Genomic DNA, 14,037 nt, shown 5'->3' on the forward strand with positions numbered 1-14,037 from the left:
ATATTATTAAATTGTTGGTCAGAGTATTGCAGTAACTTAGTGTGTAGGTACAGTATTTTGTGTTATTGTTGAGCGTGAAGACTTGGGATTCAGTACTTTTCAGGTAAACAATCAAATTACTGAGCATTTAAATCCTCGAGAAATGCCTGATTTCTGAGTAGATTTAGCGGTAGTTTATCTATTCAGTAGCGTTTTTTTTATAGGAGTTTATACGCTATTGAATAGATAAACTACCGCTTAATGTACCTCAGAAACCGGGGGTAAGTAATGTTAAATTTTTAATTATTCTGTAATGATTATGAATTGTCTTGTGATGAAATGAATACTAACACTTTTGTTTTGGTACGCATGTCTGTTGCAGAAGTGTGTATGTTGTTGGTATAATCGATACAATTATTTTGCTAGTTTGTAGTTACAACTACTATTATAATTAAAGTACCTACATAACTAATTGAGTATTTTTAGAAAGTTAATATTAAATTTAAATTAAGGTTCTTTACCTGAAGTAATACGGAGCGATGTAAGTAAGGTTGTTGTGTGAGAAGTCCAACACTCTGATGTTCACTGACACCGTTCCGAGACCTGAAACATAAATACTGATTAATTTCTGTTTAACATGATATGTAATTTTTAATAAAGGTAATACTAAGAAATATGGCTGTGGTGATATTTGTTCAAACAATGGTAAAAATCGTTGATATAGGATCTAGGTATATCCTAATTTAATCCAGGTAGAGGAAAAAACAAGCAAGTGTCAGATTTGAGATAATTCGAAGTTTTTCCTATTGGATCTTATATACTTAATCTGAAAGTTCATATTGAACGTATATGGGAAGAAATAAACAAGAATAATCACAGTCAATATAGGGTTATTAAAACAGTTCAGTGTCACCTTGGGTCAATATAAATTCCTCCTCCGTATCATCAATTAAACCTGTGTAAAAAGCAAGAACAAGAAGCAATAAATTATATTAAAAAGCAAATAACATAAATAAAAAGAAATAATATGAAAAAGTGAGTAAAAAAATATTTAATTACAAAAATGAAAAAGTTTTATACATACTTTGCACACTTAGGTTTGATGAAAAGTCTTCGAATCCCAAATGAAATGATTAAGATTGTAGAAATGAATGATAGATTAGTAAATGAATTAAAAAAAAGAAGTAAAAAATATAAAAGCACGAATAAAAATAATTTAAAATGTAGCTTTGCAGTCGACCATATTAAAATTCTGTTTCAATAATAAATTATTATTTTTTAATATAGCTCTATCAGAACGTGCAAATAAAATAGCCAATCACCATGCTTATCGAAATAATATAAAAAAAATACACATGCTATATTTTCAAGTAAGAAATACTTAAAAATGTCTTACTTTGGGCTTTCGGTGGCGGATAAAAGTTAGATGTAAAGAAGCTCGGAGCATTGGAGTCGGTCAACGTAATGATTCCGTTGTATGAAGCGTTGACTTTCAGAGCGGTGGCGGAACCGACCTGGTCGAATATCGAGAACTTGAAAGTTTCGAGGTAGTTGAATGATATGTCCAGTCTGGAAAAGAAAAAAATACGTAATATGTTAAAAAGAGCAAAGAAAAATTATTAAAGAGTTTGAGAGAGGTCTTTTTTTCGGAGAGCTAGGCGAAACTTTTGTTTTATACTGTAGCTTGATGTTAGCAAACAAAATTGCTCTTTGTCTAATCGATTGACAATGCCAAGTCCGTCAGCATCATGCAGGTCCTAACGAAGCTGATTTTAGCGAATAAATTACAAAAGCATCAACGAAACATCCTCATGTTCTTTATTATAGTTTTATATCGCCGGATGGTGTCGGTGGATCAACGGATCAGCAAGTTTAATGTATAGAGTCCCTTACGAAAAATCAAATATACACCACGCAAAAATATATAATAGGTACTAGCGGACCCGACAGACGTTGTCCTGTCTATACGTCTTTAATTTGTAAAAATTAATTAAAGAACATTGTTCATCGGACAAAATTGTGAATCTAAACTATTCTCAGATCCCCTTGAACACACTCAAAAAATTTCATCAAAATCAGTGTTCAGTTCAGTGACATACACACTTACAGAAGAATTATATATACAACGTGTAACGGAAACAACGCACATCCTCAGACACCCCACCCAACAAGAAAATCCTTTTTCATTCACAATTAATGCATCAGTATAATAATTTGATTATTGTAGATATTGTTTATGGAACATATTGTTTTTAAAATATCCCGCAAATTCTATGGTCACAATAAACCTACGCACTCACGCACAGGCGCACACGAGTAGCGCTGGCGTACCTACCTAGGTATCTACCTAAACATGACTTAAACGTGATTTATGAAGACAATGTCTACAATTTACTAACTTTCAATTATTTCTAAACAAAAAAAAAATTTTTTTGGAAAGAAGTGGGATGGATTGAGCTACCGATTCTGAACTAACTAATTTCAGGATGTGCGTTAGTTATGTTACAGGTTGTATAAAGATTGCATATTTTGTCCCTAGGCATTAAGGTTTCCAGTCAGCGTTTCTCGAAGATAGTGATGCAATATTATATAAAACTAATGTTAATAATATCAGTTTATTACTTACTCAGAAAGAGCCGGAATGTTCTGGAAGGCCTCTTCACTGATCTCCCTGATCCTGTTTCCTCGTAGCCTGATCACCTTCAAATTGTCCAAACTGGCGAACGCTCTCCTGTGAATGATCTCTATCATATTGTCTTCTATGAGGACCTCTTGCAGTTCCTTCAGGCCCACGAAGGCATGCTGGACTATTTGAGTGATGTGGTTTAATGATAGACAGATGCTTTCGAGTTGAGCGTGGATGTCTCCCTGAAAATATAAAGAAGTATATTCATTATTCTGTATGACAAGATGTTTGTATATGAATGAGTAAAGGGAAGTTTGTATGGATCGTACCAAGTGGATTTTTTGATCTCTGCCTTCCCCTTAGAGAAAAAGGCACGATATTAGGTATGTATGTATATTTTTATTCTCTAAAAAGTATTTTTATTGTCGTGGATGATGTATGCAACGACCAAACTCAAAATTAGTTGGAGTTTGGTCCTTATTCTTAATTCAAGATGTACCAAAAGCTAACAGTAGAGATAAACAAAGATTCCTTATAAAAGCGAGGTTAATAAATAATATGCCTCTAAACTAAAATCCTGGAATCACTAGAAGCATTGTTTAATACATAAGCACTAAAGAAAATATTGTCTAAGTGTCTTACCTGCAGCGTTCCTTTAGAGAAATGATCAATATAATTGTCTTGCAAATTCAATCGTTTCAGTTTATACAAGAAATGGAACGACGTGTCTGGAACATTCTTCAGCTTATTGTTACTCATGTCCAAGTATTGCAGTTCTATGAGCGCCTTCAACGGTTCGAATGGGAGTATCTTCACCGTGTCTGCGAGACCGTTCGCCATTTTCAATGTTGTTAGACTGTGTAACTGGAAATAAAATAATGTACAGTTAGTATATTGATTTCGACGGTTCATTATTAAAAGATAAGAGAAGGGTTAATACGTCATATTTTTTAAGTATAAATTTAAACTAACGCCATCTAGTAGCGTAAGTTAGAACTAGCAAGTAACATTGCATGCCATAGAAAGTTCTGAATCACATAAACAATGTTATACAGATGTTAATATTAGAGAGAGCGTTGTTGTGATTTGAGACATGTAGAAATACTACTACACATATGAAATAGTAATAAATACTTATCTTAAGAAATTATTTACGTTAATTACCTCAGCAAAAGCGAACGGGTCAATGAACTCGATATTATTCTCCGACATGTCAAGCGTCTTGATAGTCCTGACGTGTTGAAACGCACTGGACTCAATCCTAGTAACTGTGCCGCCGAAGATCTTCAGATCTTCTAACTCCACACCGAACTCTTGGAAATCTTCTGTTCTTATACTCTGACGGAGGAGTTTGCTCACTGAGAGGAAGCGGAGGGATCTCATTCTGGAAAAACAATAGTTAATTTATAGTCTTCACCGCAAGTCGTTGAAAGTTCAAATCAAAACTGAAAAAAATCAATAACTTATCAAAATGTATATTAGGAATTGTGACGGTTAGTTTCTTTGTTAAATGTAATAAACAAAAAAAATTAACGAAAACATTCTGAAAGTAGATCTTAGGGGAATGGAAAGTCTCCATCCCTCACTTGGCTAGTATATGAGACTCAAAATCTGACGCATCTCACGTTACGGGAGAAGACCCTTGTCCAATGAGACAGTAATCAAAACTCATTGGTAAGAAGAAGGGACGATATTTAACGCAATGAAATAAGATATTTATTGAGAAGCCTAATAAGTAATGTATATGTCTAATGATAATTATGCATAATGAGCCTCACCTCCTAAAGTCTTGCAAGCTCATTTCAATAGAGCTAGCTCCACTGATATCCAAATAAAACAGTTTGTATTGGAAGTTGTTGAATGACGTCATCGTGTACTCGGAAGGTGAAGTCGATGTTAGCAGGTTTATATCCACCTGGAATAAAGACAAAGATACCGTGTAATAGTAGGAATGTTTAGCAAAATTATGCACTTAAAATTTATTTCGAATTGACATAAAACCGGAGCACATTTTCATATCAACGCATACTTTTCATACATCTCCCACCTTCAATTGTAAATATTTTTTCCAAAAACATAATATGTAATAGGCCGTATTTTTTTTCGTAAGTTTATTGTTTTAACATGCTGCTCGTATAAAAACAGCGCAGACAGTTTCCAATAAAAAATAACTGGACGCAGAAGCTGATCATGAAATACCATGAAAATCTTTTTATAACAGAAGAACAAAACGCACCTTATTCTCCCTCAAGTTCAAGAACCGCAATGAATCAAGCTTATTCAGCATAAACTTGGACAACATAGTGAGGTTGTTCTCAGACAAGTCCAGGCTTTGAAGGCTGTTCTCTAAACCTGCGAAGGAAGCTGGAGACAGGTCCACCAGCTCGCAGTCGCGGAGAGATAAAGACTTTATCTTAGCGTTCCTGAATGCGTCTTCCTGGAAGTAGAAAAAGGTGAATTGTAGTTTCAGCAGTATTGTTATTACTACATGTTTGTAAGTAAAGATATTTTCACAAGAGGATTCTTTTAAAATTTAATTACAATAATAATTAAGAATAGTAAAATATTGTTTTGTTATAAATTGTCAAAGTTAACTATGTAAGTCCTTAAAGTTACGAATATTTTAAATTAAATATTACCTTTATATTCTTTTATTTTAAATAAAATACTGCTTTTTTGTATGGTTTGCTATTGAAAACACAACTTAGTTGGCAAATGTGGCACTTACCCTTAAAGTGAAAATGGGATTGCCGTCCATGGTGGTCGAGTTCAAAATATTGAAATACTTGAAGGATCCAGGCAAGAGATCTCTGATGAGATTGTTGTCCAATCTGGAAATTTCAAAGAAAATATATGTTATTATTATTGTAAGCATTTATACCATTTGCGACCAATTTCTTGAAAGGGTACTTTGACTGATTATATAGATTTGATTTTAAATAGATTATATAGATGTTAAAACTACGCAATATTCCATTACCCTTTTGTGTTTCTATAATAAATAATAGAGACTTCAGGAGATCAAAAATAAGTCGTCGCGATCTTATAATCGGGTAAAATAAATAACACGAATAAAGGCCAAACTTCTTTTAAACTTATTATAAAACTTACTTCAAAGAATCCAAAGACAGTCTAATTCCATTCAGCTCGTGCACAGGCGGGACTTGCTTGATCAGATTGTTGGACAGATCCAAGAACCTAAGTTGACGGAGTGGTGATATCTCTTCATATGGAATGTACGCCAGTTGATTGTCGCCGAGGAGGAGCTGAAGTTTACAAACAGAAACTAATTATTACAAAGAAAATAAGATACGCAACTATCGATGTGAATAATAAAATAAAGTATAGAAGTTTTAAATAAAGTTTTAAGCTATAAGTAATTTAAAAACATTCAATATCTCTCTTTCCGTTTTCGCTCTAAAGGAATAAAAACTCTTTATTATCAACCAATGTGGATATAACGTAGTTAAGGACTTATAGATTGCTTCATTGCATACACAAACAGGAATTGATTGAAAAACAACTCCCAACAGGAGGAAATACTCTATTGGAGCTTTAACCGTTTTTCTAATCATTTAGAGCATGTAAGCAATACATACCCTATTTAATCTCATCATGCCATCTCTGAACACGCCCGCATCGATCACAGACAGATGGTTTCCTTGAAGGTCGAGGGTCTCCAACATCGGCAAACTAGAGAACGCATCTAAAGGCAGGTTCGCGATGGAATTGTCAGCCAGTATCAATGTCTGTAGCGTGTGTTCAAGACCCCGCCAGTTGTCACCCGAGATGTCCGTTATTTCGTTGCCTGGAATAAAATGGAAGAACTTTATGAATTAAAGGTAAAAATATAAAGCTATTATGAACTAACTGACGGCCACAGCTTTTAACAGCTAACTAATTTTGTATTTTGAACAACGAAAAATATATTTATTTTCTGAAAAACATATTCCAATAATTTTGTCTAATCTAATAATAAATTCATGTTATATTTACGGAAAATAAAACTTATAAAGTAATTAAGAATGAAAAGGTGCAATCAACCTCAAAAGAAAATCGACCATCGAAAAAAGCACCATTTAAAACTTTTACGTCTTATCCATTGTTCTGCGGTCGAACCTGCACTCTGCACAGATGTCGGTAAAGTTCAAGTAAAGGAAAAGACAATAAATCACTTGTCAAACTCAAACTTTTTACCACAAAGAAGTTTTTGTGCAAGTTAATTCGTTGAAGACATATTAAATTACCAGTAGCGCGATTCTCTACGATCGGAACCATCAAGTATAGAGAGTTTAAAATTAAAATGTAGTGCAAAAATAGTTATAACGACGGCCGCTAGAGGCACTGATCAGATTTTGATACAAAATTGATCGATACCTAGCTGTCGAAATTCCATACTAGTAGAAAATCGGGCTACTGATTATCCGAATATCCAATTTCGAGGCCGTCATAGCGAATATTGGAGTCGAATTCAGATTAAACTAGAAACTCTAGACGTAAATCACCTGTCAGATCCAGTAGCCTCAGTTTCTGCAAGTATCTCAGCGCCTTGCTCGGTACAGCCGTCAATTTGTCTCGTCTCAGTTCCAACTCCCACAGCGTATTGTCGAGTCCATAGAACGCCTCTTCATGGACGCTCTCTAGAGGATTCTCGTTAATTGCGAGCCTGTACAGTCCTGAAATTAATCGTGTCTGTAAGATTATGTGCGACTAATGAGATCGATTGTACGTTTTAATGTAAATTAATAAGACACGAGGATTTAATTAAGGTGTTAGTCTTGTTAAATGCTTCGGAGAAACTGTCGTAATCTTGGAAATTGTTCTCTTCGTTAAAAGGGACGCTTGAGCATTTTTTTTATACAAGCTTTAGTTTTAAGGATTATTTAGTGTCTTGGGAATATCCAAACAGATTAGGACATGGACGGTGTCGGGTGCTCAAACTCTATACAATCTATGGTAGTGTGGTAATTCCATAGAAATCGTTATTTTCCCTGATCGCATATGTAGAACTTATAGCTACATAAGAGAACGCACAATATCCAATAATGCAACAAAGCGAAACTTAATTAATTAGACCTATATCTTCGCGTAAAATAGACGGAAATAAACAGAGGTCGAGTCGAGTCCATATATTCAAAGGTTTAGCGTTGTATTTACCGGAATGCTGAGTAAAGGGTTAAGACAGAGCTACCCTTATTATATTTACCGTGTCACAAGCAACCGGTGCTCCGTCAGCGGTGTCATCGCGACGAGAATTTATGTACGTAATAACTGACGTGTTTGTGAAGAGCTTGTTACTATTACGTTTTTGGTGTACCGAGGGTGGAGTAGGGGCATGGGTTGTGTTATTGTTGTAATTATTTGCTACGTTGCATAAGTCATATGCTATTTAATGAGTGGAAGGGGATTACAGCTAAGAATTTAATTTAAATGGCACTCATTTTTATTTATACTCCTCGTCTCGATTACTGTCTCTCAAAAGGACTTTGACAATAAAATTTGATTTTCAGGATGGTATATAGGCATCCATCAAAGCCTGGCACACGTTACACATAAGATGATGTGAGGAGATATTTTTTTAAATCACTAGTAAGTCAACAGTTACAATCCTAACTGCCAGCTACAAGTTTATTGACACCATCACATACATTGAAATAACTATAATCTTCAACAAACCTGTAGCTTGGAAGAACTGCGGTTCCAGATCTCTGATCTTATTCCCCGTGAGCTGCAGCATGAAGACCTTCGAGCTGTTGATAGTGGCTGGGACCCTGAGTATCGGCACGTGGTTGCACGTCACGATACCCAGGTCTCCAGCCGGCTTGGAACACGTGCATAGCGCTTGGAACAGGCATGGTGGGTGGCCGGTGTCGACGTGCAGCTGGAACAGAAAAAGATGTTATGAATATTGGAGAAAAAAGTATTTATGTAGCAGAGAAATGTGACATTATAGTCTATTAAGTGATTAGAAGGCGTGGACTAATGTGGACAAAGTATTTTTCTTTTGTTTTTATTGGTCGTTGAAAACGAATTATACTTAGGCAATTTTGATAGTTTTGTCACACACTGGGTAATTCCAAAAGCATAATTAATGAAATATCGAAAATTTTAATATATACGTTCCACAATACTCAATCAAAATACTACAATCGTTGTTATACTCCAAAAAGTTAATTAGGGCAAACAACTTTAAAAAGTAAAGGTCCTAATGATCTGATGGACATTTAAAATCTACAAAGGTCTGACAGCCAGACAGAAGGACATTATAAAATAACGTAGGTCAAAATTATTTTAATATTAAAATCTGCTCATCAGCTCCACAAAATGTTTGTTCCTAAGGTTCTGATTGCCATTTAATTTGAAAACTATTAATAAACAGGCATGAAAAATTTTGTTTTTACTAATAGTTGGCTAGATAGCCTTATATGGACTTATGGGTTTTTCATATAAAGTTTAAGCAGTAGTTCGAACTTGAGAACTGTTTGAAATCGTCAGCAGCATTATCTTAACTTAATAAAATATACTCCGTTCAGCTTTTAAGGGAATTAAACGTGGTGCTAAGGACCCAAAGAAAAAATACCTTTATATTTTCATTGCAGAAAATAAGTGTATTTTACACAAAGTGTCGCTAGCTGTACGGCCAAGTTAAATGTTAGCAATATCTCTGAAGTTTAAAGCAACAGCAGTAATTTGTTCCTTGTTCCATGATAAGTTGATAACGATACAAAAGACCCACTTTATTAGGAGAATACCCATCAATCACTGGGTGAAACGTCTTGCTATTGTTTGGACATAACTTGTGGGTAATCGGGATGATTTGGACTAAACTTTACACTTGTAGAAGTCATGTTACTGTCTGAAGAACGGTTAAGAAAACGTGACCGGTTTAAAGAAGAAGAATACAATTTAAAGAAGGGTACTGCCTTGTATTTATTCTGTGCAATCTAATTTACTTCTCACGGATGCATTGACTGCTATTAGTGCCGCAATACTATGTAAATCAATAAACAAACTTGAGCCTTAATGACGAGTAAAATCAGTTATGCAATATTTCAGTTTTCCATTTTATAAACGTTAATATATTTCGCAAAATGTTGGATACGTCGATGCTATAATAAATTTCTAGCTACTCCTATAATTAAAATATACATTGAAAAACATATTTCTGGAACTATGGAAGAGAGGCGAACTGTAAAATTTCTTGTAAAAGATAATCGATTTATCAATAAACCATATTTCAAAGAAAACATTTATCTGCAACAATTAAACGTAATACAAGGCATATGTTGTAGCAAGTTCCAAATACATTTAATGTTCTACACAACACGGACTATCGAAACTATTTGAAATGCCGCCATTACTGTGTTAGTGCGAACTATATAAAGTTTAACACTGCAAACATCGAACGGATTGAGCGACTGGCAATTTTGTATTTATATTTTTTACAATTCATGAACAATTGGTTGAAATAATATTTGGGCGAATATTTTTATAACCACATACCATTTTGCGTAGTGCATTCAGTGCCTATGTTATTGTATTGAATAAAATATAAATTCAAAATATATTAAATTCTCATTCTCACTGAAAATTTTAACAAAAAAGAACAAATTTAAATAAAAATAGATCTGTGCTAAAACGCGAATACTTTTGTAGTAGGTGTAAATATACCAGATATAAATGCATAGACCAAAGAACGCCACATACTACGGCTCCCGAAAACTTATTTTGCTTTACTTAGTTTCAAACCGTATAATTCTATGATATAAATGGCCAAAAATATCACCAGGAATGTATTTGATACATCATCAGGCAAGCGACCATACCTTCCTGTATCATAACAGGTTTGGTGTTTTAGAAATAATAGCAGATATTATCAAAAGTGAAATACATATAACGTCTAAAAGTAATGCGTTCAAATCCGTTAATATCTATATACTAAGTTAAAGGGTTAAATTACATAAGGGTTGGACCGGACCGTGACTAGTTTGTACGCATTCATTTCACCTAACATAACGTTTATATTATTTTTGCTGAGTGATTTTCTGTGTATAGTTCGTGCGTGTTCCGTGTTACTTATAAGCTTTAATAGTGGAAAAATATTAATATCCAATTAAAACTGACCTTGTTTTTTTATTGATAAAATACGTTCTTAACAAAAGCTAAGCCTTTGATCAGAAAAAGCATATTTATAACGTACTACCTAATATTATAACTATGAAAGTTCAAAACTCAATTGCGCAAAAACTATAATACAAGAGGGTTTTGTTTATGTTATGTTCCATTTTCATAACTTAGACATGATTTGCGTGTTAAAGGATTTTTTAATAGATATTTTTGCGTCTATAACACTTTCAAATGTACGATACAAAGCTTTGCAAACAAAATACGACCCACATTATGTTAGAAATGCCATTTTTGCGTACTCACAGGCATTTTGTACTAACAAGACAGGAATAGTGTACCCGATATCGTTTGAAACGATTGCCAAAGTAAAATAAACGACAGAATTTTTAGCTTCAAAAAATCTGAAACTGCCTCTAACAGCCAAAAAAATATTGACATCGGCTTGCTAGCGGGAGTTGAAAAAACTTTGTCATACAAAGTTGGGTTCCCATCATGTATGGATGAGTTGTTGCGCTCCTACCTTTTTCTTTTAGTGATTTTGGAACAATAGAATTTAGGTTATTATTTTCCTTGCAGTTTTTATGCGGTTTTTTAAGAATAACATATTATAACCTCACTGTCAAATTTAGCCTTTTTTTGTAGATATCATACATTTTTACTCTGGCTTAATGCGTGGATACTCAGTTAACTCAGAGATTAAAGATCTAGTTCTGTTTATGATAAGTACAACAAAGTTAGGTTTCACTCCTCTTATAATAAAAATATGTAAAGCCATCCTTGTAGATTTCAATATTAAAGTTCGTAAATCGATATGTCCCAAGCCATTTCCCACAGGACATAGGTCTACTAGCAATATTTTTTACACGTTCCATTCATCACTTTTATGAAACTACCATGACAGACGTACATAGGCATTCATTGGTATATAGCACGAAGCCAAATCGAGCCACGCTGTGACCACAAACCGATATGTGAGCCATAGACCACAGCCCTTCAGTGTGTGGTTACTGATCAGTAGAATTTACAACCACAAATACTCCCCTGTGCAGGGGTTGATGTTGATATTAGGGGTGGGATTGCCACAAAGAAGTATGGGAGATATCGATATGGTTTTGTGTTCGAGAATATTGCAAGTACAGGATATATAGGGAGGGTGTTTTTGTTGGTGAATTGCAAGGAGTTTTGAATAGGGTCAACGACGATTTTTCCTGTGTTAGATAATTTTAGGTGTGAAATTATTTTAAAATTTGTTATTTAATATTTGTGTTTAGTTGAACCCTCGTAATATATTTTTTTAGGATAGCAAAAAGACAGAGACGCGATTCTTACAGTCGGTGCTATCGAGTAAATATCGAGAAATTGGCATTTAAAATTTAGAGCAAAAATAATAATTAAAATGGGAGGATTCTTAAAATACAATATCAGTCTTTTATCTATAATGAAGAGAATAAAATTAAATGTCTATGGAGAAAATGTAACGTTATTAATGTAAAACAATCAAAATCTTCACTTTAATCTGTTTCCCTGTCATCATGAACATTACAAGCGTATAACAAAATTTAATTATCCGTGTTTTCATACAAATGATCGTTATAATTTTGTTAATGCACGAACTTCCCGTTCGGCGGCGAAGAGGAATAACAGTTAAAATATATTGCTCGGCTAACGCAAGGGAGCATTGGGCAGGAGGTCTTAAGGTGGAACGTAGTAACGCTTTATGGAAACGGCTAGCAAACAAGAATTACATGGATTCATATCAATTTATACAAGGCTTATTAAACTGCATTAACTTTAAAGTAATGTGTGTACGCTTGTGCATGCTTGAAGCAACTTTCTAGTTTGATTTCCAAGTGTTATTCTTCTTTTGAAAGGAATATATTTGTATTGATCATTTTGGGCTGTGTTTTGAATACAGGAAATACGGAATTAAACGTATACGGAATTAATTTAACATTAGAATGCTTGGCGTTTCAATTACGCTGAAAAACGAACTGAGTTTTTCAAAGGGGCATTCTAGAGAAACTTAGGTCGAAGGATCTTTGATTAATAGTGATATCTACATTAATTCAGGCCTATGAGAAGAGAAAACGCTTAAATAAATTCTAGTTCAAGTCCAGAAGAAGAAAAGTAGATTCCTCAATTCTATTACAATAATAATATTCAGCATTTTTACGAGAGAACCTTCGTATTTTAATGTCGCAATTCGCATACAGTGTTGGTAACGATACCGAACCGGCATCGAGAGGACTATTATTTAGCATAACGTAGATATTCAGCCCTTTGAAAATGGGATATTGGCTCCCGTATAATCCCTGAGAATAACACGGTTATATCCTATTGTGAGGGAAGTACTTACGCACTGTTTGAATGTACCGTATAGCTTTATGTATACATACAAATACATGCAAAATATCCGTGAAATGTGTAAGGCTGCAATGGGTAAGAGAGGCGTTACGCTTAAGTAGCGTAGCACACGGATGCATATGCTCCTTAGTAGGTAGAAGCGGATTGGATAGATAGTTTAATATGGGGAAGCTAAGAAACTAATTGAATTAGATGTATTTTTTAATAAAGCCTGTAGAAAAAAATGTTGTGACAAAAGGTCAAAGCCCTTTATAGGGAGCATTTTTTTATTTTCAGATGATTGTCTGTTATGAAGAATAAGTTTATTTGGTCGTTCTGAATTTGCACATGTAATTTTAGCACAAATATGTCTTTGTTGTATCTAACTAACAGTCTTTCCCAATATAACACCTAAACGGTAGGCCCAATTTAATTACAAGTAATAAACAGACTACAAACAGCAATAAAGAATTACCTTTAAAACTTGCTCATAAAAACAACAATAAATTCCACTTGTTTATCAACAATTTATCGTTCTTCAACGTTAAAACTATAAATTCTAAATAGCTGGCAAACTCAGTAAAACTTTCTGCCGAATCGCAGTTGTAAATTCAGGCTGCCGGAATAGTTCTTGTTTTAAGTAGTCATATAGCATTTAATATAGGCTTCCCTAAGCAAGTATGATTAATATGTTTAATGTGTAATAATACTCTTTAATAACAACCACACGAACTTTTGTTTATTAAATTTAATGAGACACCTTGCACCTGGGAGTTCTTCGGACGGTTCTTGAAGAGGGTGCTAAAATTCTTAATCGTTCTTAACCAGTACGATAGTTTAAAGGTAACCTTTATGAATAAAAGAGAAATGAGTCTGTATCCGAAAGATTATGGCAACCTTTTACCACAGTCAAGTCTCAGACAAAAACGCGAGATAATTAGCAATTAAATTATAGAACAATA

The 14,037-nt window shown here is 34.0% G+C and overlaps 1 protein-coding gene across 5 annotated transcripts in view; it reads right to left on the reverse strand.

The window, feature by feature from the left end:
- Positions 1 to 14,037, reverse strand: part of chp (leucine rich repeat containing G protein-coupled receptor chaoptin) — an 88,843-nt gene that overhangs the window by 9,570 nt on the left and 65,236 nt on the right. For 4 of the 5 annotated variants that reach the window (XM_076119639.1, XM_076119641.1, XM_076119637.1 and 1 more), the window contains 14 exons: positions 8,282 to 8,486; positions 7,111 to 7,281; positions 6,205 to 6,413; positions 5,717 to 5,871; positions 5,334 to 5,436; positions 4,842 to 5,042; positions 4,384 to 4,520; positions 3,770 to 3,989; positions 3,248 to 3,469; positions 2,606 to 2,847; positions 1,376 to 1,548; positions 1,064 to 1,090; positions 893 to 934; positions 501 to 582 (listed from right to left, as the gene is read on the reverse strand). In XM_076119639.1, coding sequence (XP_075975754.1) covers positions 501 to 582; positions 893 to 934; positions 1,064 to 1,090; positions 1,376 to 1,548; positions 2,606 to 2,847; positions 3,248 to 3,469; positions 3,770 to 3,989; positions 4,384 to 4,520; positions 4,842 to 5,042; positions 5,334 to 5,436; positions 5,717 to 5,871; positions 6,205 to 6,413; positions 7,111 to 7,281; positions 8,282 to 8,486 — 2,189 coding nt within the window. The remainder of the gene's footprint in view (positions 1 to 500; positions 583 to 892; positions 935 to 1,063; positions 1,091 to 1,375; positions 1,549 to 2,605; positions 2,848 to 3,247; positions 3,470 to 3,769; positions 3,990 to 4,383; positions 4,521 to 4,841; positions 5,043 to 5,333; positions 5,437 to 5,716; positions 5,872 to 6,204; positions 6,414 to 7,110; positions 7,282 to 8,281; positions 8,487 to 14,037) is intronic. The other variant, XM_076119640.1, reaches the window with a different exon arrangement.

This window comes from Anticarsia gemmatalis, chromosome 11 (assembly GCF_050436995.1).
Source record: "Anticarsia gemmatalis isolate Benzon Research Colony breed Stoneville strain chromosome 11, ilAntGemm2 primary, whole genome shotgun sequence".
NCBI classification, from domain to species: domain Eukaryota; kingdom Metazoa; phylum Arthropoda; class Insecta; order Lepidoptera; family Erebidae; genus Anticarsia; species Anticarsia gemmatalis.